The 21,805-nt window shown below is 28.7% G+C and overlaps 20 protein-coding genes and 1 non-coding gene across 21 annotated transcripts; 13 read left to right on the forward strand and 8 right to left on the reverse strand. All coding sequences in view use genetic code 11, as the record gives it.

The window, feature by feature from the left end:
- The first annotated feature begins 17 nt into the window (after window positions 1-17).
- On the forward strand, window positions 18-94 carry trnMf(cat). The gene has a single exon. It is a non-coding gene; the product is annotated as a tRNA-Met (tRNA).
- Window positions 95-177: 83 nt separating this feature from the next.
- bas1 (thiol-specific antioxidant protein) lies at window positions 178-777 on the forward strand. The gene has a single exon. The coding sequence runs from the start codon at window positions 178-180 to the stop codon at window positions 775-777; it is 600 nt and encodes a 199-aa protein (YP_007627406.1).
- Window positions 778-907: 130 nt separating this feature from the next.
- pbsA (heme oxygenase) lies at window positions 908-1,603 on the forward strand. Its single transcript has one exon. The coding sequence runs from the start codon at window positions 908-910 to the stop codon at window positions 1,601-1,603; it is 696 nt and encodes a 231-aa protein (YP_007627407.1).
- A 173-nt stretch (window positions 1,604-1,776) lies between these two features.
- Window positions 1,777-1,980, forward strand: rpl35 (50S ribosomal protein L35). The gene has a single exon. It carries the CDS (start codon window positions 1,777-1,779, stop codon window positions 1,978-1,980), a length of 204 nt encoding a protein of 67 aa, YP_007627408.1.
- Window positions 1,981-2,060: 80 nt separating this feature from the next.
- On the forward strand, window positions 2,061-2,405 carry rpl20 (50S ribosomal protein L20). Its single transcript has one exon. It carries the CDS (start codon window positions 2,061-2,063, stop codon window positions 2,403-2,405), a length of 345 nt encoding a protein of 114 aa, YP_007627409.1.
- A 76-nt stretch (window positions 2,406-2,481) lies between these two features.
- On the reverse strand, window positions 2,482-3,456 carry preA (prenyl transferase). The gene has a single exon. The coding sequence runs from the start codon at window positions 3,454-3,456 to the stop codon at window positions 2,482-2,484; it is 975 nt and encodes a 324-aa protein (YP_007627410.1).
- A 250-nt stretch (window positions 3,457-3,706) lies between these two features.
- Window positions 3,707-4,738, forward strand: pdhA (pyruvate dehydrogenase E1 component alpha subunit). Its single transcript has one exon. It carries the CDS (start codon window positions 3,707-3,709, stop codon window positions 4,736-4,738), a length of 1,032 nt encoding a protein of 343 aa, YP_007627411.1.
- Window positions 4,739-4,820: 82 nt separating this feature from the next.
- Window positions 4,821-5,798, forward strand: pdhB (pyruvate dehydrogenase E1 component beta subunit). Its single transcript has one exon. It carries the CDS (start codon window positions 4,821-4,823, stop codon window positions 5,796-5,798), a length of 978 nt encoding a protein of 325 aa, YP_007627412.1.
- A 58-nt stretch (window positions 5,799-5,856) lies between these two features.
- petA (cytochrome f) lies at window positions 5,857-6,819 on the reverse strand. The gene has a single exon. It carries the CDS (start codon window positions 6,817-6,819, stop codon window positions 5,857-5,859), a length of 963 nt encoding a protein of 320 aa, YP_007627413.1.
- A 141-nt stretch (window positions 6,820-6,960) lies between these two features.
- On the reverse strand, window positions 6,961-7,677 carry tatC (sec-independent protein translocase-like protein). Its single transcript has one exon. The coding sequence runs from the start codon at window positions 7,675-7,677 to the stop codon at window positions 6,961-6,963; it is 717 nt and encodes a 238-aa protein (YP_007627414.1).
- A 329-nt stretch (window positions 7,678-8,006) lies between these two features.
- Window positions 8,007-10,670, forward strand: apcE (phycobilisome core-membrane linker polypeptide (Lcm)). Its single transcript has one exon. It carries the CDS (start codon window positions 8,007-8,009, stop codon window positions 10,668-10,670), a length of 2,664 nt encoding a protein of 887 aa, YP_007627415.1.
- Window positions 10,671-10,863: 193 nt separating this feature from the next.
- apcA (allophycocyanin, alpha chain) lies at window positions 10,864-11,349 on the forward strand. The gene has a single exon. The coding sequence runs from the start codon at window positions 10,864-10,866 to the stop codon at window positions 11,347-11,349; it is 486 nt and encodes a 161-aa protein (YP_007627416.1).
- Window positions 11,350-11,402: 53 nt separating this feature from the next.
- apcB (allophycocyanin, beta chain) lies at window positions 11,403-11,888 on the forward strand. The gene has a single exon. It carries the CDS (start codon window positions 11,403-11,405, stop codon window positions 11,886-11,888), a length of 486 nt encoding a protein of 161 aa, YP_007627417.1.
- Window positions 11,889-11,954: 66 nt separating this feature from the next.
- Window positions 11,955-12,359, reverse strand: atpE (ATP synthase epsilon chain). Its single transcript has one exon. It carries the CDS (start codon window positions 12,357-12,359, stop codon window positions 11,955-11,957), a length of 405 nt encoding a protein of 134 aa, YP_007627418.1.
- A 14-nt stretch (window positions 12,360-12,373) lies between these two features.
- On the reverse strand, window positions 12,374-13,792 carry atpB (ATP synthase CF1 beta chain). The gene has a single exon. It carries the CDS (start codon window positions 13,790-13,792, stop codon window positions 12,374-12,376), a length of 1,419 nt encoding a protein of 472 aa, YP_007627419.1.
- Window positions 13,793-14,153: 361 nt separating this feature from the next.
- Window positions 14,154-14,672, reverse strand: ycf3 (photosystem I assembly protein ycf3). The gene has a single exon. The coding sequence runs from the start codon at window positions 14,670-14,672 to the stop codon at window positions 14,154-14,156; it is 519 nt and encodes a 172-aa protein (YP_007627420.1).
- A 186-nt stretch (window positions 14,673-14,858) lies between these two features.
- Window positions 14,859-17,177, forward strand: infB (translation initiation factor 2). Its single transcript has one exon. The coding sequence runs from the start codon at window positions 14,859-14,861 to the stop codon at window positions 17,175-17,177; it is 2,319 nt and encodes a 772-aa protein (YP_007627421.1).
- Window positions 17,178-17,247: 70 nt separating this feature from the next.
- On the reverse strand, window positions 17,248-17,460 carry rps18 (30S ribosomal protein S18). Its single transcript has one exon. It carries the CDS (start codon window positions 17,458-17,460, stop codon window positions 17,248-17,250), a length of 213 nt encoding a protein of 70 aa, YP_007627422.1.
- A 36-nt stretch (window positions 17,461-17,496) lies between these two features.
- rpl33 (50S ribosomal protein L33) lies at window positions 17,497-17,694 on the reverse strand. Its single transcript has one exon. It carries the CDS (start codon window positions 17,692-17,694, stop codon window positions 17,497-17,499), a length of 198 nt encoding a protein of 65 aa, YP_007627423.1.
- A 178-nt stretch (window positions 17,695-17,872) lies between these two features.
- rps20 (30S ribosomal protein S20) lies at window positions 17,873-18,133 on the forward strand. The gene has a single exon. It carries the CDS (start codon window positions 17,873-17,875, stop codon window positions 18,131-18,133), a length of 261 nt encoding a protein of 86 aa, YP_007627424.1.
- Window positions 18,134-18,330: 197 nt separating this feature from the next.
- rpoB (two component transcriptional regulator, winged helix OmpR family protein) lies at window positions 18,331-21,777 on the forward strand. The gene has a single exon. It carries the CDS (start codon window positions 18,331-18,333, stop codon window positions 21,775-21,777), a length of 3,447 nt encoding a protein of 1,148 aa, YP_007627425.1.
- Window positions 21,778-21,805: the final 28 nt, after the last annotated feature.

The following is a 21,805-nucleotide window of genomic DNA, read 5'->3' on the forward strand; positions in this document are numbered from 1 at the left end:
TATGATTGTATATTAGACGCGGGGTAGAGCAGTCAGGTAGCTCGTCGGGCTCATAACCCGAAGGCCAATGGTTCAAATCCATTCCCCGCTATTAATACTTAGATTTTATATAAAAAAATATGTTATATTATCTTATATTATCACTATAAATAAGTTTTAATTTTTATAAGAAATACAATGTTAAACGATAGTAATGGCATTAGAGTGGGTCAAGAAGCTCCTGATTTTTCTGCTATTGCAGTATATGATCAAGAATTTAAACACATACAGTTGTCCGATTACATTGGTAAATATGTAATCTTATTGTTTTATCCACTAGATTTTACTTTTGTCTGTCCTACAGAAATTACAGCTTTTAGTGATGTATATTCACAGTTAAAAGCTTTAAATACAGAAATCTTAGGTATATCAGTTGATAGTCAATATTCTCATTTAGCATGGTTACAAACAAACCGAGATTCTGGTGGTCTTGGGGATTTGAAATATCCACTAGTCTCTGATTTAACTAAGCAAATAAGCTTATCGTATAATATTTTAACAGAACAAGGAACATCTTTAAGGGGTTTATTTATTATAGATAAGGAGGGAATAATACAGCATTCACTAGTTAATAATTTAGATGTTGGTAGAAGTGTTGATGAAACTTTAAGAACTTTACAGGCTATTCAATATGTACAAGTTAATCCAGATGAAGTTTGTCCTGCAAATTGGCAGCCAGGTAATGCAACTATAATTAGTAGTCCAGAGAAATCTAGAGAATATTTTAGTTCTGTATAATTTTGATGATTGAAGTCTTTAAGAATTGTAATATAATTTTAAGCTATAAAGTTTTATTGTTATAAATACAATTAAATATAAGATTAGAAATTTTTTCCATATCAATAAACAATTTATAAAGGAATTATATATGTCTACTAATTTAGCTCAGCAATTACGTGAGGGAACTACAAAATCTCATAGTATGGCTGAAAATGTAAGCTTTGTAAAATCTTTTTTGGGAGGAGTAGTCGATAAAAAAACTTATCGTAAATTGGTAGCCAACTTATTTTTTGTATATAGTGTTCTTGAAGAAGAGATAGAAAAGAATAAAAATCATACGGCTATCAATCCCATTTATTTTGTAGAATTAAATCGTAAAGATAGTCTATGTGAAGACTTACAATATTATTATGGTTCTAATTGGTCTCAATATATTGAACCTTCATTAGCAACACAAAATTATATTAATAGAATTCATGAAATTGGAAAAAATCAACCAGAATTACTAATAGCTCATGCATATACTCGTTATATGGGAGATTTGTCTGGTGGACAAATTTTGAAAAAAATAGCTCAAAATGCAATGCAGCTAAATGGCACAAACGGAGTCTCATTTTATAACTTTCTTAGTATAAAAGATGATAAAGTTTTTAAAATAAAATATCGTGATGCATTAGATAATTTGCCTATAGATGAGACTCAAATCAGTCAAATTATTGCTGAAGCTAATACTGCTTTTAATTTAAATATGCAAATATTTCAAGAATTAAATTCAAATTTAATAAAAATTATGGTGATGCTTTTATTAAATACAATTGGCAGTTTTCAAAAAAAGCTTTCTTAAATTTAATTAGAGTTTAGGTTATTAGTCTTATAAGAAATTCATTATTTTACATCTAAAGCAACTTTAAATATATTTAAATGATTTTTTCATCTTACTTTTATAAAATCATCTGTATCTATATATCAGCTACATTAATTAAATGATATAATTGTAATTATCAATAATAATATAATATGAAAAAATTAAAAACATCTAAATCTATTAAAAAAAGAATAAAAGTTACATCTTCAGGTAAGTTCTTAAGACATAAAGCTTCACGTAGTCATTTGTTGCAAAAAAAAACATCTAATCGTAAACAGAAGCTAAAGCAAGTAACTTGTATTAATAAAAAAGATGCTTCGAGTTTTACACAAAAATTGCCATATTTATCTAAATAATCTATGCAATAAAGATTCTTAATTAAGAATCTTAGTACGTATAATTTACCTTCTATTATTTACAATTTAATATATCATTTATGATTCGTGTTAAAAGAGGCAATGTTGCCCGCAAAAGAAGAAAAAATATTTTAAAATTAGCTAAAGGGTTTAGAGGTTCTCATTCATCTTTATTTCGTACAGCAAAGCAGCAAGTTTTAAAGTCTTTAAGATATTCTTATGTAGGTAGAAAAAATAAAAAGCGAGATTATAGACGTTTATGGATTGTACGTATTAATGCAGCATTAATACCTTTTGGTCTTACATACAGTCAATTTATTTGTGGTCTTAAAAAGAGTCATATCGGTTTAAATCGTAAAATGTTAGGACAAATAGCAGTTGTTGATAATAATGCATTTGAACAGCTAATTAACATAACAAAATAAATTATTTCAAGGATGCAAAATATTAAATTTACTTCTTTGCTCCTTATATTCTTATAGTACATCCAATTAATAATTGTCAATTCAATCTATTTATTATATAACAACTTATTAATTTTAGTGTATTAATCGATATAGATTTTTGATTATTTTCTAAAGCTTGTAATGCGGCTTGAACATGTTCTAATGCTAAATCTCTTGCTTTTTCTATACCTTTGGTAATTTTAATTATTGCTATTGCTTTTTCTGTATCTCCTTTGTTTTGAAATTCTCTATTAATAAACTTATAAAGTTCAGGTTTTTCTTCTAAAGCAAAAAAAAGAGGAGATGTTAAATTACCATTTTTTAAGTCTGATCCTGCAGGTTTGCCTAAAGACTTTTGAGATCCTATAATGTCCAAAATATCGTCAATAATTTGAAATGCTAGGCCTAAATGATAGCCATAAAGATAAAAGTTCTTTTGCATGTTGTCTTTAGTGTAACTTAATATAGAAGCACCCTTGCAGCTTGCAGCTATTAATGATGCTGTTTTGTAAAAAGATTTTTCTGTATAATCGTCTATTGAAATATTTGTATCAAAAGTACTTAAACCTTGTCTGACTTCACCTTCAGCAAAATCTGTAATTACTTTAGAAATAGTTTTAACAACTTGTAGATTATTTAAATTTGCTAGATACCACGATGATTGTGCAAATAGAAAATCACCTGCTAGTACAGCTACTTTAGTACTAAATTTGTAATGTACAGTATTTACTCCTCTTCGTGTTTCACATTCATCAACAATATCATCATGAACTAAACTCGCAGTGTGTATAATTTCTGTAATTTCTGCTAGTCTGTGATGTTCAGGATGTATTTTTGCAGATTTTGTTGTTGCTTGTGCTATTAATAAAACAATAGCAGGGCGTATTCTCTTGCCTCCAGCATAAAATAGATGATTGGCTGCAGCATAAAGTATGGGATTTTTAGCGCCTATCATTTTTTTTAAGTTTGTATCAAGTACTAGTAGTTCATCTTTGATAGGTAGAAAGATATCGTTAGAGATAGTCGTCATATGTATGATAAATTATAATTTAATATTTGAAATGCACAAATTATTATAACTTTATTATTAAATGTATTATTATTTATTCATTAATTAATTCTATATATTATATATTTTTTCTCTATTATAGTTTAGTTATAAAATCAAGCAAATAGTTATTAATATTATGTTTTTTTATATAGTTTCTTATTGTAAATTAATTTATCTATATTTTTTACACAGTATAAAAAATATAATTTTAGGAGATAATTAAATAATTATGAATGATAAAATAGTTTTACCATCAACTTTATCAAGTATTAATAATACTAGTTCAGATACTTTGTTGATGCTGTACAAAGATATGCTTCTAGGACGTAGTTTTGAAAATATGTGTGCACAAATGTATTATCGTGGTAAAATGTTTGGTTTTGTTCATTTATATAATGGTCAAGAAGCTGTATCGACAGGCGTGATTAAATGTTTAAATAATACAGATTATGTATGTAGTACCTATCGTGATCATGTACATGCACTAAGTAAAGGTGTACCGGCCAATTTAATTATGGCTGAATTGTTTGGTAAAGAAACAGGATGTAGTCATGGCCGGGGTGGATCAATGCATATTTTTTCAGCAAAGCATAATTTTTTAGGCGGTTTTGCTTTTATTGGAGAAGGAATTCCTATAGCTACTGGAGCAGCTTTTCAAAGTATTTACCGCAGTCATGTTTTACAAGATACCAATGAATTACGTGTTACAGCTTGCTTTTTTGGTGATGGCACAACTAATAATGGACAATTCTTCGAATGTTTAAATATGTCTGTCTTATGGAAGTTACCAATTATATTTGTTGTAGAAAATAATCAATGGGCAATTGGAATGGCTCATCATAGATCTAGCTCATCACCTGAAATACATAAAAAAGCAAAAGCTTTTGGTTTACCTGGAATAGAAGTAGATGGCATGGATGTTCTGGCTATTAGAAATGTTACTCAACAGGCTATTAAGAGAGCAAGATCTGGAGAAGGTCCCACTTTGATTGAAGCTTTGACATATAGATTTCGAGGTCATTCTTTAGCAGACCCTGATGAACTAAGATCAAGTCAAGAAAAAGATGCATGGTTAGCTCGTGATCCAATCAAATATTTTAAGAACTGCCTTTCTGTTAATTCAATTATAGACGACAATTTATTAAATAAAATTCATACAGATGTAAAAGCAGATATTGATCAAGCCGTAAGTTTTGCTTTATCTAGTCCAGAACCTCAGATTAAAGATCTAAAACGTTACTTATTTGTAGAGGACACGTAAGTATGAAAGATTAATAGTGCTAAGATAATCAATATTTGTCTATATATTTTCATAAAATTTTAATTTATTACAATAAGATACTATGAGTAAAGTTTTTATGTTTGATGCTTTAAGAGAAGCAACAAATGAAGAAATGGAAAAAGATGCCTCTGTTTTTGTATTAGGAGAAGATGTAGGTCATTATGGTGGTTCATATAAAGTCACAAAAGATTTGCATGCAAAATATGGAGATTTAAGAGTTTTAGATACTCCTATTGCAGAAAATAGTTTTATGGGTATGGCAGTAGGAGCAGCTATTACAGGTCTACGGCCTATTGTAGAAGGCATGAATATGAGTTTTTTGTTGCTAGCATTCAATCAAATCTCTAATAATGCGGGCATGCTTAGATATACATCCGGTGGTAATTTTAAAATACCAATAGTAATTCGAGGACCAGGAGGTGTTGGTAAACAATTAGGCGCTGAACATTCGCAAAGGCTAGAAGCTTATTTTCAAGCTATACCAGGCTTAAAAATAATAGCTTGTTCAACTCCTTACAATGCTAAAGGTTTACTTAAATCAGCGATACGTGATGATAATCCTGTAATTTTATTTGAACATGTTTTATTATATAATCTAAAAGAAGAATTACCAAAATTAGAATATTTTCTACCTTTAGATAAAGCTGAAATAGTTAGAACTGGAAACCAAGTAACAATAGTAACCTATTCTCGTATGCGTCATCATGTCATGGAAGCTGTAGATACATTGATACAAGAAGATTATGATCCAGAAGTAATAGATTTAATTTCTCTTAAACCTATAGATATTGCATCTATTCGGAAGTCTTTAATAAAAACACATAAGCTAATGATAGTAGAAGAATGTATGAAAACGGGTGGAATTGCAGCTGAAATCATTGCTCAAGTAAATGATAGTTTATTTGATTATTTAGATGCTCCTGTTGTACGCTTATCTTCTCAAGATATACCTACTCCTTATAATGGTACTCTTGAAAAAGCAACCGTAATACATCCTCATCAGATTATAGATTCTGTGAGGAAATTAGTAGCTATATAAATTTATATAATAGAAAATAAGTTTTTATCTTGCTTGTTAGTTTGTACAATATAAACTGTTAAAAATTTATATCTGCAGCTTGCACTTTTTCCCATTGTTTTTTCTTTAAAACAAATAAAATTTGTGCAAGTGTCACGGCAAAGAAAAAAACTATCATACTTTTAATCCTTTCAGGACTTTGTAAGACTATCTCAGTTTCACTTTGTCCAAAACCACCTATATTCGGATCACTTGTCATAGCTTGATTGAAAGTTAAATCATTACCTTCAGATATAATGAGATTTAATCCACGAGGAATACTTTGATTTGAGATATGACCATCTCGGTCTAATACTTCTATATTATAATCTCCTTGTGTTGATTGGTTAATATTTTTGACTATTCCATTAAATAGTGAAGTAATTGTATTGTTATTTGACTTATCTCCTGTTGGATACAGCTGGCCTCTTCCTCTATTACCACCTACATATATAGGATATTTTAAAAAATGTACTTTTTTGTTCGTACTTGGATCAGGTGATAAAATAGGAAAAATAATTTCTTTATTTTTATTTCCTGGTATTGGTCCTACTACTAAAATATTATCTTTATCTGTACTGTAAGGCTGAATATATGTTCCTTTAGTCTTTTCTTTTAATTCTTCAGGAATTAAATTTTTAGGTGCTAATTTAAATCCATCAGGTAATATTAAAACAGCTCCCATATTTAAAGGACCCTTGTTTCCATTTCCTAAAATTTGTTCACTTTGAGTATCGTATGGTATTTTTACTTTTGCTGCGAAGACTGTGTTTGGTAAAACGGATTGAGGTGTTTCAATCTCAACTGCTTTTTGTGCTAAGTGACAATTTGCACATACAATACGTCCTGTTGCTTCTCTAGGATCATCGTATCCTTGCTGAGCATACAATGGAAATGCATTTGTATTTAATGGATATATTATATTAAGAAATATAATACCCAAGTACATGCATATAAATATTTGAATAGTTGTTATCCAGTTTTTTGGTTTATTTAGTTTCATGTAATTTGATTTTATAATGCAGATTCAAAAAATTTTATACTTCTTCTTTATAATAACACTCTATATTTATTATTATTATTAAATAAAAAGTATTGCCATATTTTTAACTTAATATTTATATAAGATTTAATATAAATAATATTATTTATTAATTATTTTAAGTACTAAAATACCAGCAAGATATAGTAACATTATTGCTGATGATAAACAAATTTGTGTCATTGGATCAGTTGAAGGAGTTAGAATAGCTCCTATTATAGTTGAGAAAAAAATAGTGTATTTCCAATAAGATAACATGTTATCGGATGAAAAGATTTCTAGTATTCCTAATATAATTTGAATTATAGGTATTTGAAATGCTACACCTGTACTAAATAATAGTAATAGAATAAAATTGAAATATTGTTCAAAAGACCATAGAGGTTCAACAATTTCTGATCCATATTGAATAAAGAAAGATAAAGCAGCTGGTGCTAAGATTTGATATGCAAATAATAAACCAATAAAAAATAGTATAATAGAAGATATCAGAGCAGGTACTATTAAAGAAGCTTCTTGTTTTGTTAACCCAGGTAAAATAAACAGCATAATTTGATAAATTATAAATGGACTACTTAAAATGAATCCTGCATATACAGCTACTTTAATAGAAACAAAAAAATATTCACCAGGTGCAAGCTGTAAAAATTTTATGCCAGTTGCGGGTTGTTGTAGAATATAAGCTATGTTTTTAATATATATAAAACATATAGTATTAAATATCAAAAAGATAGATAAAGAAAAAAATATTCTTTGCCTTAATTCTTCTAAATGTTCTGAAATAGGCATCTTTGTTTTATTTTCCCATTGTTTTTTCATAATAGTCGTTATTTTTTCAAGTATTTGTTATCTTATTAGGTAATCTAGAAGTTCGTAAATATTATATGTTAAAAAAATGAATCAAAAATATAATTATATATTGAACAAGTATTACAAAATCTGTCTTTATTCAAAGTAGCTTAATTTTTAAATATATTATAAGAAGAAGTATTTAAAAAAATACAAAAGCTGTAAGCTACAAAATTTTCCTTTTTGTTTATTAATTAATACAGCATAAAATATAAATAACTCTAATTATATAATTGGATAGTTGTTAGTTCTATATAAACAAATAAAAGTTTAATCTTATTGTAAGGAGAAAAAATTTTATGATAGTTAAAGCAAGTGGAGGAAGTCCTGTGGCACGACCACAGCTTTATCGAACAGCATCGATATCAACGATTGCGCAAGCAGAGCAACAAGATAGATTTTTGCAATTAGGCGAATTGAATGAATTAGTTGCTTTCCTAAATTCTGGAAGTAAAAGATTGGAAGTTGCTGATTTACTTGGTAAAAATGCTAATATTTTAGTTGCTAAAGCAGCTGATAAAATATTTATTGGTGGATCAGCTATAGCATATCTTGAAAGGCCTCAGGCATCATTTTTATCTTCTGAGATTAAAGATAATACAGGCAGTTTATCTGGTAATACTCAGAATAATATTTTTCAAAGTGTTACATCTGTTTTTAGTACTAATGATTCATTACCTCCAGGATTTAAGCCCATTAATATAGTACGTTATGGGTCAGTAAGAATGAAAAAATCTTTACGTGATTTAGACTGGTTCTTAAGATACCTGACTTATGCGATTGTTACTGGAGATCCCAATATATTATCAGTTAATATTCGAGGATTAAGAGAGTTGATTGATAACGCTTGTTCTAGTGCAGCTGCTACAGTTGCTTTACGAGAAATGCGGCAAGTTGCTCTTACTATCTTTACTGATGATATAGAAGGCCAATTATTAGTAAAAGAATATTTTAACGTAGTAATTAAAGAATTTGATGCTTCATCTTTAACGGATAAATTAAGAAAAAGAGAGTCAGGTGATTTACAAGGTTTACGTTTACCTCAAATTTATGCAAAAGCAGGTGTTGCAACCCAACGATTTGTAATGAAAACTTCTTTATCTACAGAAGAAAAAAATACTGTTATTCATGCTTGTTATAGACAAGTCTTTGAAAGAGATATAGCTAAAGCATATGATTTAGTCTTTTTTGATCTAGAATCTCAAGTGAAGAATGGTCAATTATCCGTAAAAGAATTTATACGATTACTAGGAAAATCATCTATTTATAGAAAGCAGTTTTTTGAACCTTTTGTAAATAGTAGAGCCTTAGAGTTAGCATTTAAACATTTTTTAGGTAGAGGACCAAGCTCATTAGAAGAATTTCAAAGATATTTTTCTGTTATCTCTTCTAGAGGACTTGCTGGACTTGTTGATAGCTTAATAAATTCTACAGAATATTCTGATTATTTTGCAGAAGAAACAGTTCCTTACGCAAGGAGTCTAGGAGAGGAACCTCAAGAATCACGAAATTGGGGTGCTCAAATAGATTTATTTAACTATAGTACTGTTTTTAGAAAAATCCCTCAATTTATTACTCTGTTTAGTGATTATAAAAATAGTTTACCAGATCAACATCCATATGGATTAAGTAATGATCCTTTAGGTATACAATTTGGAGCAATCTTTCCTCAAAATACTATAAATTTACGAAAAAAATCTGCGCCTTTTACTAAAGATACTCGTAGAATTTTAATCAGAAGAGGTCCTGGAATCTACAATCAGATAAGTCAACCTAGTTTACGTTCTAAATTAACCGAATCTTTAGGCCCTAAAGTGTTTAAATTAAATAATGTAGCTAGCAAAGTAGCTGTACTTCAAGATCAGGAGAATGTTGAAGCAAATTTAAGCCAAGTAATTAGAGCTACTTACTTAAGAGTTTTTGGTCGAGTTATTTATCAGGAAGAATTATTGAATCTTAAAAGATTTGAAAATCAGTTAAGAGAAGGTCAAATCTCTGTAAGAAATTTTGTGCGCTTATTAGCAAAAACATCTATTTTTAGATCTTTGTATTGGGAACCTTTATATATTTGTAAAGCTATCGAATATATTCACTGTAGATTATTAGGTAGACCTACATACGGAAGACAAGAGATTAATAAATATTTTAATATAGTATATAAGCAAAGTTATTATAAATTGATCGATGCTATTATCGATAGTACAGAATATATAGAGTGTTTTGCAGACAATATAGTTCCTTATGAAAGATACAATACAGCTTCTACAGTATCTTCTAGAAATTTAAGATCTGGTATAAGTGCAATGCAATTACAAGTCCTATTACCAAATCAAAAACCAGCAAAGTTCATTGATTTAGGTTCAATTCAAGAAATTCGCAGTAATAACTGTATTCAACAAAGATTGTTACAAGGAGTAACTTCAAAAAGAGATCAAACAGTAATCTTTAAAGTACAGCAATCCACTAATAAATCTGAAATTAAGCAAATATTAAGAGCACTATACAGACAAATCTTTGAGAGAGATTTAAACTCATTTACATTAGGAGATGAATTTTATAATTTAGAAAAAGCATTTCTAAATCAAGAAATAAATATACAGCAACTTATAGAGCAGCTTGGTTCTTCTTCATTATATCGTAAAGAGTTTTACCAACCATACCCAAATACCAAAGTCATTGAACTCGGTACGAAACACTTTTTAGGTCGTGCTCCTAATAATCAAGCTGAAATAAGGTATTATAATCAAATATTGGCTTCTCAAGGGTTATCTTATTTTATTTCAGCGTTAGTGAATAGTGTAGAGTACAACGCAATTTTTGGTTCGAATATTGTACCTTACCGACGTTTTCCAACATTACCAGCAGCTAATTTCCCAAATACAGAAAAGTTATATAATGCGTTAACTAAGCAAAACGAAATCATAGTTGTGCCAAGCTTTAAAGCTATTGCTGGTAATCAATAAAATTACTGAATTGTTCAACGATAGTCTTTCTTGCTTGAGTACTTTACGAAAATAGTTTTTAGTACCTATAATAAAAGCTATGATTCCTGGTGTTAACTAATTAATTGTATTGTATAATAGTATTATATATATAATTAGATTTATCGTGTTAATTAATTTTTATTTAATACAAAATAGCTAAGGAGTTTAATAAATGAGTATAGTAACTAAATCAATTGTAAATGCTGATGCAGAAGCTAGGTATTTAAGTCCAGGCGAATTAGATCGTATTAAAAGTTTTGTTTTATCTGGTAAACGGAGATTAAGAATAGCTCAAGTATTAACAGATAATCGTGAACTTATTGTAAAACAAGGTGGTCAGCAATTATTTCAAAAGCGTCCAGATGTTGTTTCTCCAGGAGGAAATGCATATGGTGAAGAAATGACAGCTACTTGTTTACGTGATTTAGACTATTATTTACGCTTAGTAACATATGGTATAGTTGCAGGAGATGTTACACCCATTGAAGAAATTGGATTAGTAGGTGTAAAAGAAATGTATAATTCATTAGGTACTCCAATTTCTGGTGTAGCAGAAGGTATTCGTTCTATGAAAGGTGCGGCTTGTTCATTATTGTCAGGAGAAGACTCTGCAGAAGCAGGTTTTTATTTTGATTATACTTTAGGAGCAATGCAGTAAAAATATACTAAAGATATATTTTATATTAATATAAAGTAAGGAAATTAAATATTATGCAAGATGCTATTACTTCTGTAATTAATACAGCCGATGTACAAGGAAAATATTTAGACGATAACTCGTTAGAAAAATTACGTGGTTATTTTCAAACTGGTGAACTAAGAGTACGTGCAGCTGCTACTATTGCAGCGAATGCAGCGACTATTATTAAAGAATCAGTTGCTAAAGCTTTGTTATATTCCGATATTACGAGACCTGGTGGTAATATGTATACAACAAGACGCTATGCAGCATGTATTAGAGATTTAGATTATTATTTAAGATATGCTACTTATGGTATGTTAGCAGGAGATCCATCTATCTTAGATGAACGTGTCTTGAATGGTTTAAAAGAAACATATAATTCATTAGGTGTACCAATCGGAGCAACGATTCAGACTATACAAGCAATGAAAGAAGTTACGGCTAAACTTGTAGGCTCTGATGCTGGTAAAGAAATGAGCTTATATTTCGATTATATTTGTTCTGGATTAAGTTAATATTAGATTAATTATAGTAAAATCATAAGGAAGTTATTAAGCTTCCTTATGAGAACTATTTAAGCTTTAATTATTTAATACATTTATAGCTTGTATTCTAGCACGTGCTTTTCTCAAGTTTTGCGTTGCTTCTATCTTATCTTTATTACTTTTTGCTTCTGATAAAGCAATAGTTGCTTCTTCTAAGTTATTTTGAGCATTATTAATATCTATACTATCAGCTTTTTCTGCACCATTAACTAGTATTGTGATATTATCATCTTCTATTTCTGCAAATCCTCCTAAAAGAATAATTGGTTGCCACTCTCTATCAATACGTACACGCATAACACCTATATCTAGAGCTGTTAATAATGGTATATGGCCTTTCAAAATGCCTAGTTGTCCAGTACTGCTGGGTAAAATAACTTCTTCTGCATTTGCATCCCACACAGTTTTATCTGGAGCAATTACACGTATATTTAATGTCATGTAATGTTATCCTTTTACTTAAAAGTTTCGGCTTTACTAATAGCTTCTTCAATATTTCCAACAAGATAAAAAGCTTGTTCTGGTAAATCATCAAGTTCTCCTTTTAAAATCATTTGGAAACCTTTAATAGCCTCTTCTAAAGAAACATATTTTCCAGGAGATCCAGTAAAAACTTCAGCTACAAAAAATGGTTGTGATAGAAAGCGTTCAATTTTACGTGCTCTAGCAACAGTTAAACGATCTTCTTCCGATAGTTCATCTAAACCTAAAATAGCTATTATATCTTGTAGTTCTTTATACCTTTGTAAAGTAGATTTTATTTGTTGTGCAGTTGCATAATGTTCTGCTCCTACAATAGAAGGTTGTAACATTGTTGAAGTAGAATCTAAAGGGTCAACAGCTGGATAAATACCTTTTGCTGCTAAGCCTCTTGATAATACAGTCGTTGCGTCAAGATGTGCAAATGTTGTAGCAGGAGCAGGATCAGTTAAATCATCAGCAGGTACATAAACAGCTTGAATAGAAGTTATAGAACCGTCTTTAGTTGATGTAATTCTTTCTTGCAAAGCACCCATTTCTGTCGCTAATGTAGGTTGATAACCTACAGCAGAAGGCATACGTCCAAGTAGAGCAGATACTTCAGATCCTGCTTGTACGAAACGGAAAATATTATCAATAAATAATAAAACATCTTGTTTATTAATATCTCTAAAATATTCTGCCATTGTTAAAGCAGTTAAACCAACTCTCATTCTTGCTCCAGGTGGTTCATTCATTTGTCCATAAACTAATGCAACTTTAGATTCTGTAAGTTTATCAGCATTAATTACTTTTGATTCTTTCATCTCTTCATATAAGTCATTACCTTCTCTGGTTCGCTCACCAACACCACCAAAAACTGAAACTCCACCATGAGCTTTTGCAATATTATTAATTAATTCCATAATTAATACTGTCTTTCCAACACCAGCCCCTCCAAAAAGTCCTATTTTACCGCCTCTTCTATATGGTGCTAATAAATCAACTACTTTAATTCCTGTTTCAAAAATTGAAGGTTGTGTTTCTAATTGTACAAAAGAAGGAGCAGATCTATGTATAGGTAGTGATTCAGTTGAAGAAATAGAGCCTAAGTTATCAACAGGTTCACCAAGAACATTAAAAATTCTACCAAGTGTAGGAATGCCGACTGGAACTGTAATTGGAGCACCAGTATCTACAACACCAACACCTCTTTGTAGTCCATCAGTAGAACTCATAGCTACAGCTCTTACCCTATTATCTCCTAATAATTGTTGTACTTCACAAGTAATAATGTTATCTGGCCCTTCTACTTTTAATGCATTAAATACTTTAGGTAATTTACCATTCGGAAACTCTATATCTAATACAGGGCCAATAATTTGAGTTACGCATCCTTTTGTTGTTGTTACCATTTGTTATGTTCAAGATTATTATTTAGTCAATAGGTAAAATTTCTATTTAAATTAATATTATTTTGTAAGAATATTTACTTATATTCTTTTTTTTCATCTGAATAATGCAAATTGTACTTTAAGTTACTATATATTATATTTGATACTTCTATAAAAAAATATTTACTTGAAGTAAATATTTGATAATTATTAATAAACAATACTGTACTCAATCAATAATAAAATGTTTAAATAGACTGTCTATGTGAATAATTTATTAAAAAAGCTAAAAATGATATTATAGTAATAATATTCAATATATATTTTAAAACTTATTTACTTTTTTAATTCTATAATATGAATTTTGATATTTAAACAGATATTAGTTATTTACGTTATTCGATCTTCTAGTCATTTTCAACCAGTTTTGAGCTTCAATATAATTATTAGGAGCTAAATATATTGCTTGTTGCCAATATTCTGCGGCTTTATCAAACATGGTTTTTGATACATTTAGATTATTTTTATCAGCTGCTTTTAATCCTTGATAGTGATATATTACAGCAATATTGTTTAAAGCTTGTGGTAATTTATTATTTAATTCTAATGCTTGATGATAATATTCAAGTGCTTTAATATGTTCCCCGTTACTTGCATAAATTAGGCCTATATTGTATAGTATGTATGATCTGTCATATGGATCTTCTTCTAAGCCTAAAGCTTCATAATAATTTTCTAGCGCTTCTGCATATTCACCTTCTGACTGTGCAGACATACCATCTCTATAGTAACAAAAAGCTTGTTTTTCTTCTTTACTTGTAGGTAAAACTTTTAATACTATATCGGCTAATACTGTAAAAGTTTTATCTATGAAATTATCATTTTTTTGTAAACGCGGCATATTTATCCTTTAATCTTTATATTTTAATACAACGTCTTATGTTGCTATATTCTATTATTTCTTTTATTTATAATAAAAATATATCTGATAGTATTTTTTGTATTTTGTCGTTACTCATAATAGATTTTTCCATCAATATTAAATAATTATAAACATCATTAGTTTAAATTTCAAATCATGAAAAATATGACAAACAAAATTTTATATCATTGTAAGGTATTTAAGGTAAAAAGAAGATTTTCTAATTTTATATACTGTATATCATTGAAAAAGCAAGATCAAGAATCTATTTTTTTATTAAAAAATCCAATGTTAGTATATACATTAGAAGAAATAGAAAAAGTTGAAAAAAAAAGTCTTATGTTGGATACATCAGTAGAAATAATTGATGATCAAGATATAAAATTAGTTTCCGATTTTACTCCTAAATTTGAAAAAAAACATAAAAATTCTTCTCGTTCTGAAAGTAATATAGAAGATAAAAAAAATAAAACTAAAATAAAAAAGAAAGCTCGTAGTCAAATGATTTTGGATAATGATGAAATTTTTATTGACGACCATAAATTAATTCCTAATTCTAATAAAGATTCTGTAAATATTTCTTTGCCTAAACTCTCTAAGCAAAAAAAACAAAAGAAAAAAATTAAAGTTAAGAAAAATTTATTAAAAGATATCTCAGATAATATAAATCTGAATACAGAATGTTTGCAGGATGCAAAAATTAATCATAATCATCTTGATAAAAATATAGTAAAAAAAGAAATAATAATAGATAGTCCTTTAACAATAGAACAATTAGCATATAAATTAAATGTTCCGGAAGCTGCGATAATTACATGGCTATTCTTACAAGGTGTTTCTGTAACTATTAATCAAGTTGTTGATATTTCGATAGCTTCTCAAGTTGCAAGTCATTATGATTTTACTATATTAGATTCATCTATTCATACAAAAGAAAATCATAAAAATAAGATTGACATTATAAATGGTCAAAAGAGAGCTCCAATTGTAGTTATTTTCGGACATGTAGATCACGGTAAGACTACTTTATTAGACAGTATTAGAAAAACTAATACAGTCTCTCATGAAGTAGGTGGTATTACTCAATCGATTATAGGTTATGAAGTTGAGCACCAATACTTTGCGACGAAAGAACAATTAGTCTTTTTGGATACGCCTGGTCATCAAGCTTTTTCAAGTATGAGATTAAGAGGAGCTCAAGTAAGTGATGTAGCTATTTTACTAGTTGCTGCTGATGATGGATTAAAAAAACAAACTATTGAAGCGATTGATTATATTATGAATAATCAAATACCGTACATAGTTGCTATTAATAAAACTGATAAGTTAGATCTTAATCTTTCAATAGTTAGAGAACAGTTAGCAAATTATAATATTGTTGACCAAAACATGTACGGTAATAGTAATATAATAGAAATCAGTGCTTTAACGGGTAAAAATATAGACTTATTGTTAAATCAAATATGTGAACTATCTAATAAATTATCTTTAAAATCCGATAACAATTCTCTAGCTCAAGGTACGATTTTAGAATCTTATTTAGATAAACAAATGGGAGCTGTTGCAAATATTGTAATTAAAAATGGTGCACTAAAAGTTGGGCATACAATAGTTTCAGGTAATACTTATGGACGTATTAAAGCAATTATGGATCATACAGGTTCAAAAATTAATTATGCTATAGCTTCTTCAGTCGTAAATATTTATGGTTTTCCTTCTATACCTGAAGCAGGTCTTCATTTTCAAGTTATAAAAAGCGAGAAAAATTCTAAATATTTGATAAATAAATACATTCATAAGCATACAGAGTCTAATATTAATAAATCATTAAATAAACGAATTACATTAGATAGTTGTAGTAATAAATCAAGACTTAAGCAAGTTAACTTAATTATTAAAGCTGATACACAAGGTTCCATAGAAGCTATAATAAATTCTTTGGCACAAATACCGCAAGATAAAGTGCAACTTAATATATTGTCCGCAACTTCAGGATGCATATGTCATAAAGACATTGATTTAGCAACTACTAGTAAATCAGCTATTATAGGTTTCAATACTAATATAGAAACTACCATTAGTAAGTTAGCTAAGAAATTAGATCTCAATATACAAAAATTTGAAGTGATTTATGATTTATTAGAATATCTTCAAGATTATATGCTAAATTTAATGGATATTGAATATGATAAAGTAGAAATTGGAGAAGCTATTATTAAAACAGTCTTTCATGTTAATAAAGGTATGGTTGCAGGTTGCATCGTAAATCGAGGTAAGTTAAAAAGAAATGCACATATAGTAATTTACCGTGATAAAGAATTACTTTATAAAGGTAAATTAGATTCTTTAAAGCACATGAAAGATAATATTGATGAAGTCTTAGAAGGAAATGAGTGTGGCGTTATGTGTAATAATTATAATGATTTTATAAAATTTGATATTATAAAAGCTTATGAACTTATTAAAGTACAAAAAGTTTTATAGAATAAATAATGTAAAATATATTTTTACATTATTTATATTAAAGACAATAATGATAAAGAATTTAGTATATCTAATCTCTATTAAAAAAAGGGAGTAATGAAAGAATACGTGCTCTTTTAATAGATTTTGTTAGTTTTTTCTGTTTTTTTGCACTAAGACCTGTTGAACGTCTAGATAAAATTTTTCCTTGGTCAGAAATGAATTTTCTTAATAAGTCTATATCCTTATAATCAAGAATTTCATGTTGCTTAACAGGTGAAGATTTTTTTTTATATAAAATCATATATTTCTGTGTATTAATAACTTATTTTTATTAATATTATTTAATTTCTTTAAAATTAGAATGTCTATTACAATTTGGACAAAATTTCTTGATTTCTAAGCGATTAGGTGTATTTCTTCTATTTTTTGAAGTTGTGTAGCGAAAAATTCCAGCTTTTCTTTTCATATTACTTGAAAGATTTCTACATTCACATTCTAAAGTAATTATTCTTCTTGCTCCTTTATTTTTTCCCATTTTTCATTTATTATTAGTTTGTATATTCATTATCTCATGTTTGCATGTTAACTATCAAGTCTAAATATTATTTGTACATATTATTTTATTAAAATTATGTATATATTTCACAAATAATATAATAACTCTTGACTGATGTTATCTGACTGTATTTTACTTTTTTTATATTGTGAATTTTATGACCAAAAATTTGTCCTTAACTACAAAAACTAGAGTATCTTTAAGAAACCGTTCTAGAAACCGAGCTTATAAGTCAGTTATTAAAACTTTAACTAAAAGCTATCTTAATAATGTAAATAATGCCAATTTTCAAGAAAATTTATCGAACTTATCTTGTATTTACAGTAAAATAGATAAAGCAGTTAAAAAAGGAGTTCTGCATAAAAATTGTGGTGCTCGTAAGAAGTCTTTTTTAGCACGTGCAATGAAAAGTCACTGAATATAATTATAAATATATTGCTCTTAATTTCTATAATTCTCAGACTACTAATGTAGTCTATCAAATTTAAAACTACATAATCATATATTTTACCATTTTTCTTTGATCTAAAATTTATTTTTAAAGTAACTATTAGATTGATAACAACTAAAGTATATTCACTTTAGAGTGTTCCAAGTATTATTTCAAAGCTTTTAATGTCAATCAATAACAACATTCAATCTATTTTTCCAGATTTAGTTTCTGTTCAAAGAGAAAGTTTTAGATCTTTTTTATCTGAAGGCTTAGGAGAAGTTTTAAACTCTTTTCCTATTATTATGGATCCCACTGGTAAATTAGAATTGGAATTTTTTGGTATAGACTACAAACTAAAATTTCCTCGTTACAGTGTTAGGAAGGCAAAAAGTAGAGATCGTACATATAGTGCTCAAATTTATATTCCTTCTAAATTAACTCGAAAAGATACAGAATTAATTAAAAAAAATAAAAATACAGATATTTTTGATTTATTTAATGTTAAAGAAGCAAATAAAAAATATAAAAAAAGGCCCGTCTTTGTAGGAGACCTACCTTTAATGACAAATCAAGGTGCTTTTATTATATCAGGTACAGAAAGAGTAATTATAAATCAAATTGTTAGAAGTCCAGGTATATATTATAAAAAAGAATTGGATAAAAACGATAAACATGTATATAGTGCCAGTTTAATTTCTAACCGTGGATCTTGGCTTAAGTTTGAAATAGATGCAAAAGATCAAATATGGGTTCGAATTGACAAAACGCATAAAGTAAATGCTTACGTCTTTCTGAGAGCAATAGGTATAAATAGTGAAGATATAAAAAAAAATATTACAAAATATTCTTTTCTTTTAAATGCTTCATCGTTATATGAAAAAAAAGAACTTGATAAAGAAATAGGAAAACTTTCTGTAGAAGAAGTAACAGATGAAGAATCTTTACTAATTATTTATAGTAAATTACGTCCTAATGAACCAGCTACAGTAGCTGGTTCAAAACAAATGCTGTATGCTCGTTTTTTTGATCCTAAGCGATATGATCTAGGTGAAGTTGGTCGTTATAAAATAAATAAAAAATTAAATTTAAAAATATCTAAATCCTTTAAAGTTTTATGTCCAAAAGATATTTTGGCTGCAATTGATTACTTAATTAATCTTAAAGAACAGAATATAGGAACTTTTGATGATATAGATCATCTAGGTAATCGAAGAGTTCGCTCTGTAGGAGAACTATTGCAAAATCAGATACGTATTGGACTAAATCGTTTAGAAAGAATTATTCGTGAACGTATGATTATTTGTGATTTGGATTCTTTAAGTCTATCTAATCTAGTAAACCCGAAACCTTTAATGGCAGCCGTAAGAGAATTTTTTGGATCTAGTCAATTATCCCAATTTATGGACCAAACGAATCCATTGGCTGAATTAACACATAAAAGAAGAATTAGTGCTTTAGGACCTGGTGGCTTAAATAAAGATCGTGCTGGTTTTGCAGTTCGAGATTTACATCCTAGTCATTATGGGCGTATTTGTCCAATTGAAACTCCTGAAGGACCTAATGCTGGTTTAATAGGCTCTTTAAGTATTTATGCTAGAGTTAATAAATACGGATTTATTGAGACACCTTGCTATAGTGTTGAAAAAGGAAGAGTAGTTAGAGGCAAAAAGCCCTCTTATTTTACTGCTGATGAAGAAGATAATTTAAGAATAGCACCAGCAGATATAACAATTGATAGTAATGATTATATTAATAATGATATTATACCTGTTCGATATAGGCAAGAGTTTGTTACGTCTTCAATTGATCAAGTAGATTATATCTTAGTATCTCCTATTCAAATTATGTCTGCAGCAACATCGTTAATTCCTTTTTTGGAACATGATGATGCTAACCGTGCTTTAATGGGATCAAATATGCAAAGACAAGCAGTACCTTTGCTATATACAGAAAAACCTATAGTTGGTACGGGTTTAGAAGCTAACTTTGCAAGAGATTCTGGTATGGTTGTTACTAGCCGTACAGATGGTTTAGTCAGTTATGTATCAGGTACTAAGATAGGAATTCAGGATTTAGAAGGTAAAATAATACATTATAGATTAAAAAAATATTATCGTTCTAATCAAGATACGTGTATTAATCAACGTCCTATTGTATGGCCAGGAGAAAAAGTAGTAATTGGCCAAACAATTGCAGATGGAGCTTCTACAGATGGTGGCGAGATAGCATTGGGCCGTAATATTTTAGTTTCTTATATGCCTTGGGAAGGTTATAATTATGAAGATGCGTTTTTAATTAGTGAACGTTTAGTATATGAAGATATTTATACATCTATTCATATTGAAAGATATGAGTTGGAGTGTAGGCAAACAAAATTAGGTCCAGAAGAAATTACTCGTGATATTCCTAATGTAAGCGAAACATCTGTTAGCTTATTAGATAAAAATGGAATTATTACTGTTGGCTCTTGGGTAGATTCGGGAGATATATTAATAGGTAAAATCACGCCTAAAGGAGAAGCAGATCAATTACCAGAAGGTAAATTATTAAGAGCTATTTTTGGTGAAAAAGCTAGAGATGTAAGAGATACATCATTAAGACTACCTAATGCAGCTAAAGGTAGAGTAGTAAATATAAAAGTATTTACACGAAAAAAAGGTGATGAGTTACCACCAGGCACGAATGCTATTATTCGAGTATATGTTGCTCAGAAAAGAAAAATTCAAGTTGGCGATAAAATGGCTGGTCGACACGGAAATAAGGGAATCATTTCTCGAATATTGCCCAGACAAGATATGCCATATTTGCCTAATGGAACTCCTGTTGATATTGTATTAAATCCATTAGGTGTACCCTCTAGAATGAATGTTGGTCAACTTTTTGAGTGTTTACTAGGTTTAGCAGGAGAATATTTAGGTAAACGATTTAAAATTCTTCCTTTTGATGAAATGTATGGTAAAGAAGCTTCGAGAGCATTAGTAAATAATAAATTAAAACAAGCAAGTTTATTAAATAAGCAACAATGGTTATTTGAGCCTTTGCATCCTGGTAAAATCATATTATTTGATGGAAGAACTGGAGAACCTTTTGATAATCCAGTGACTGTTGGTAAAGCATATATTTTAAAACTAGTACATTTAGTAGATGATAAGATACATGCTCGTTCAACAGGTCCTTATTCTTTGGTTACTCAGCAACCATTAGGTGGACGTGCTCAACATGGAGGTCAAAGATTAGGAGAAATGGAAGTGTGGGCTTTAGAAGCATTTGGAGCTGCATATACTTTACAAGAATTATTAACAGTTAAGTCTGATGATATGCAAGGAAGAAATGAAGCTTTAAATGCTATTGTAAAAGGAAAACCTATACCTAAGCCAGGTACTCCTGAATCATTTAAAGTTCTTATGCGAGAATTACAGTCTTTAGGTTTAGATATTGCTGTCCATAAAGTTGAATTATTTGAAAATGGTGAAAATAAAGGTGTTGAAATTGATTTAATGTCTAATGAAGTAGATCTAATTAATTTTAAGAACAATAAATCAGACAATGTGTATGATAAAACGCTAAAAACTAAGCCTTTTAATAAAAAACATATATATTCTGACTTAGATATAACAAATAATAATTAAATATTTTTTATTTTCATAGGGATATATT

Source organism: Chondrus crispus, assembly GCF_000350225.1.
Source record: "Chondrus crispus plastid complete genome, strain PCG".
Lineage (NCBI taxonomy): Eukaryota > Rhodophyta > Florideophyceae > Gigartinales > Gigartinaceae > Chondrus > Chondrus crispus.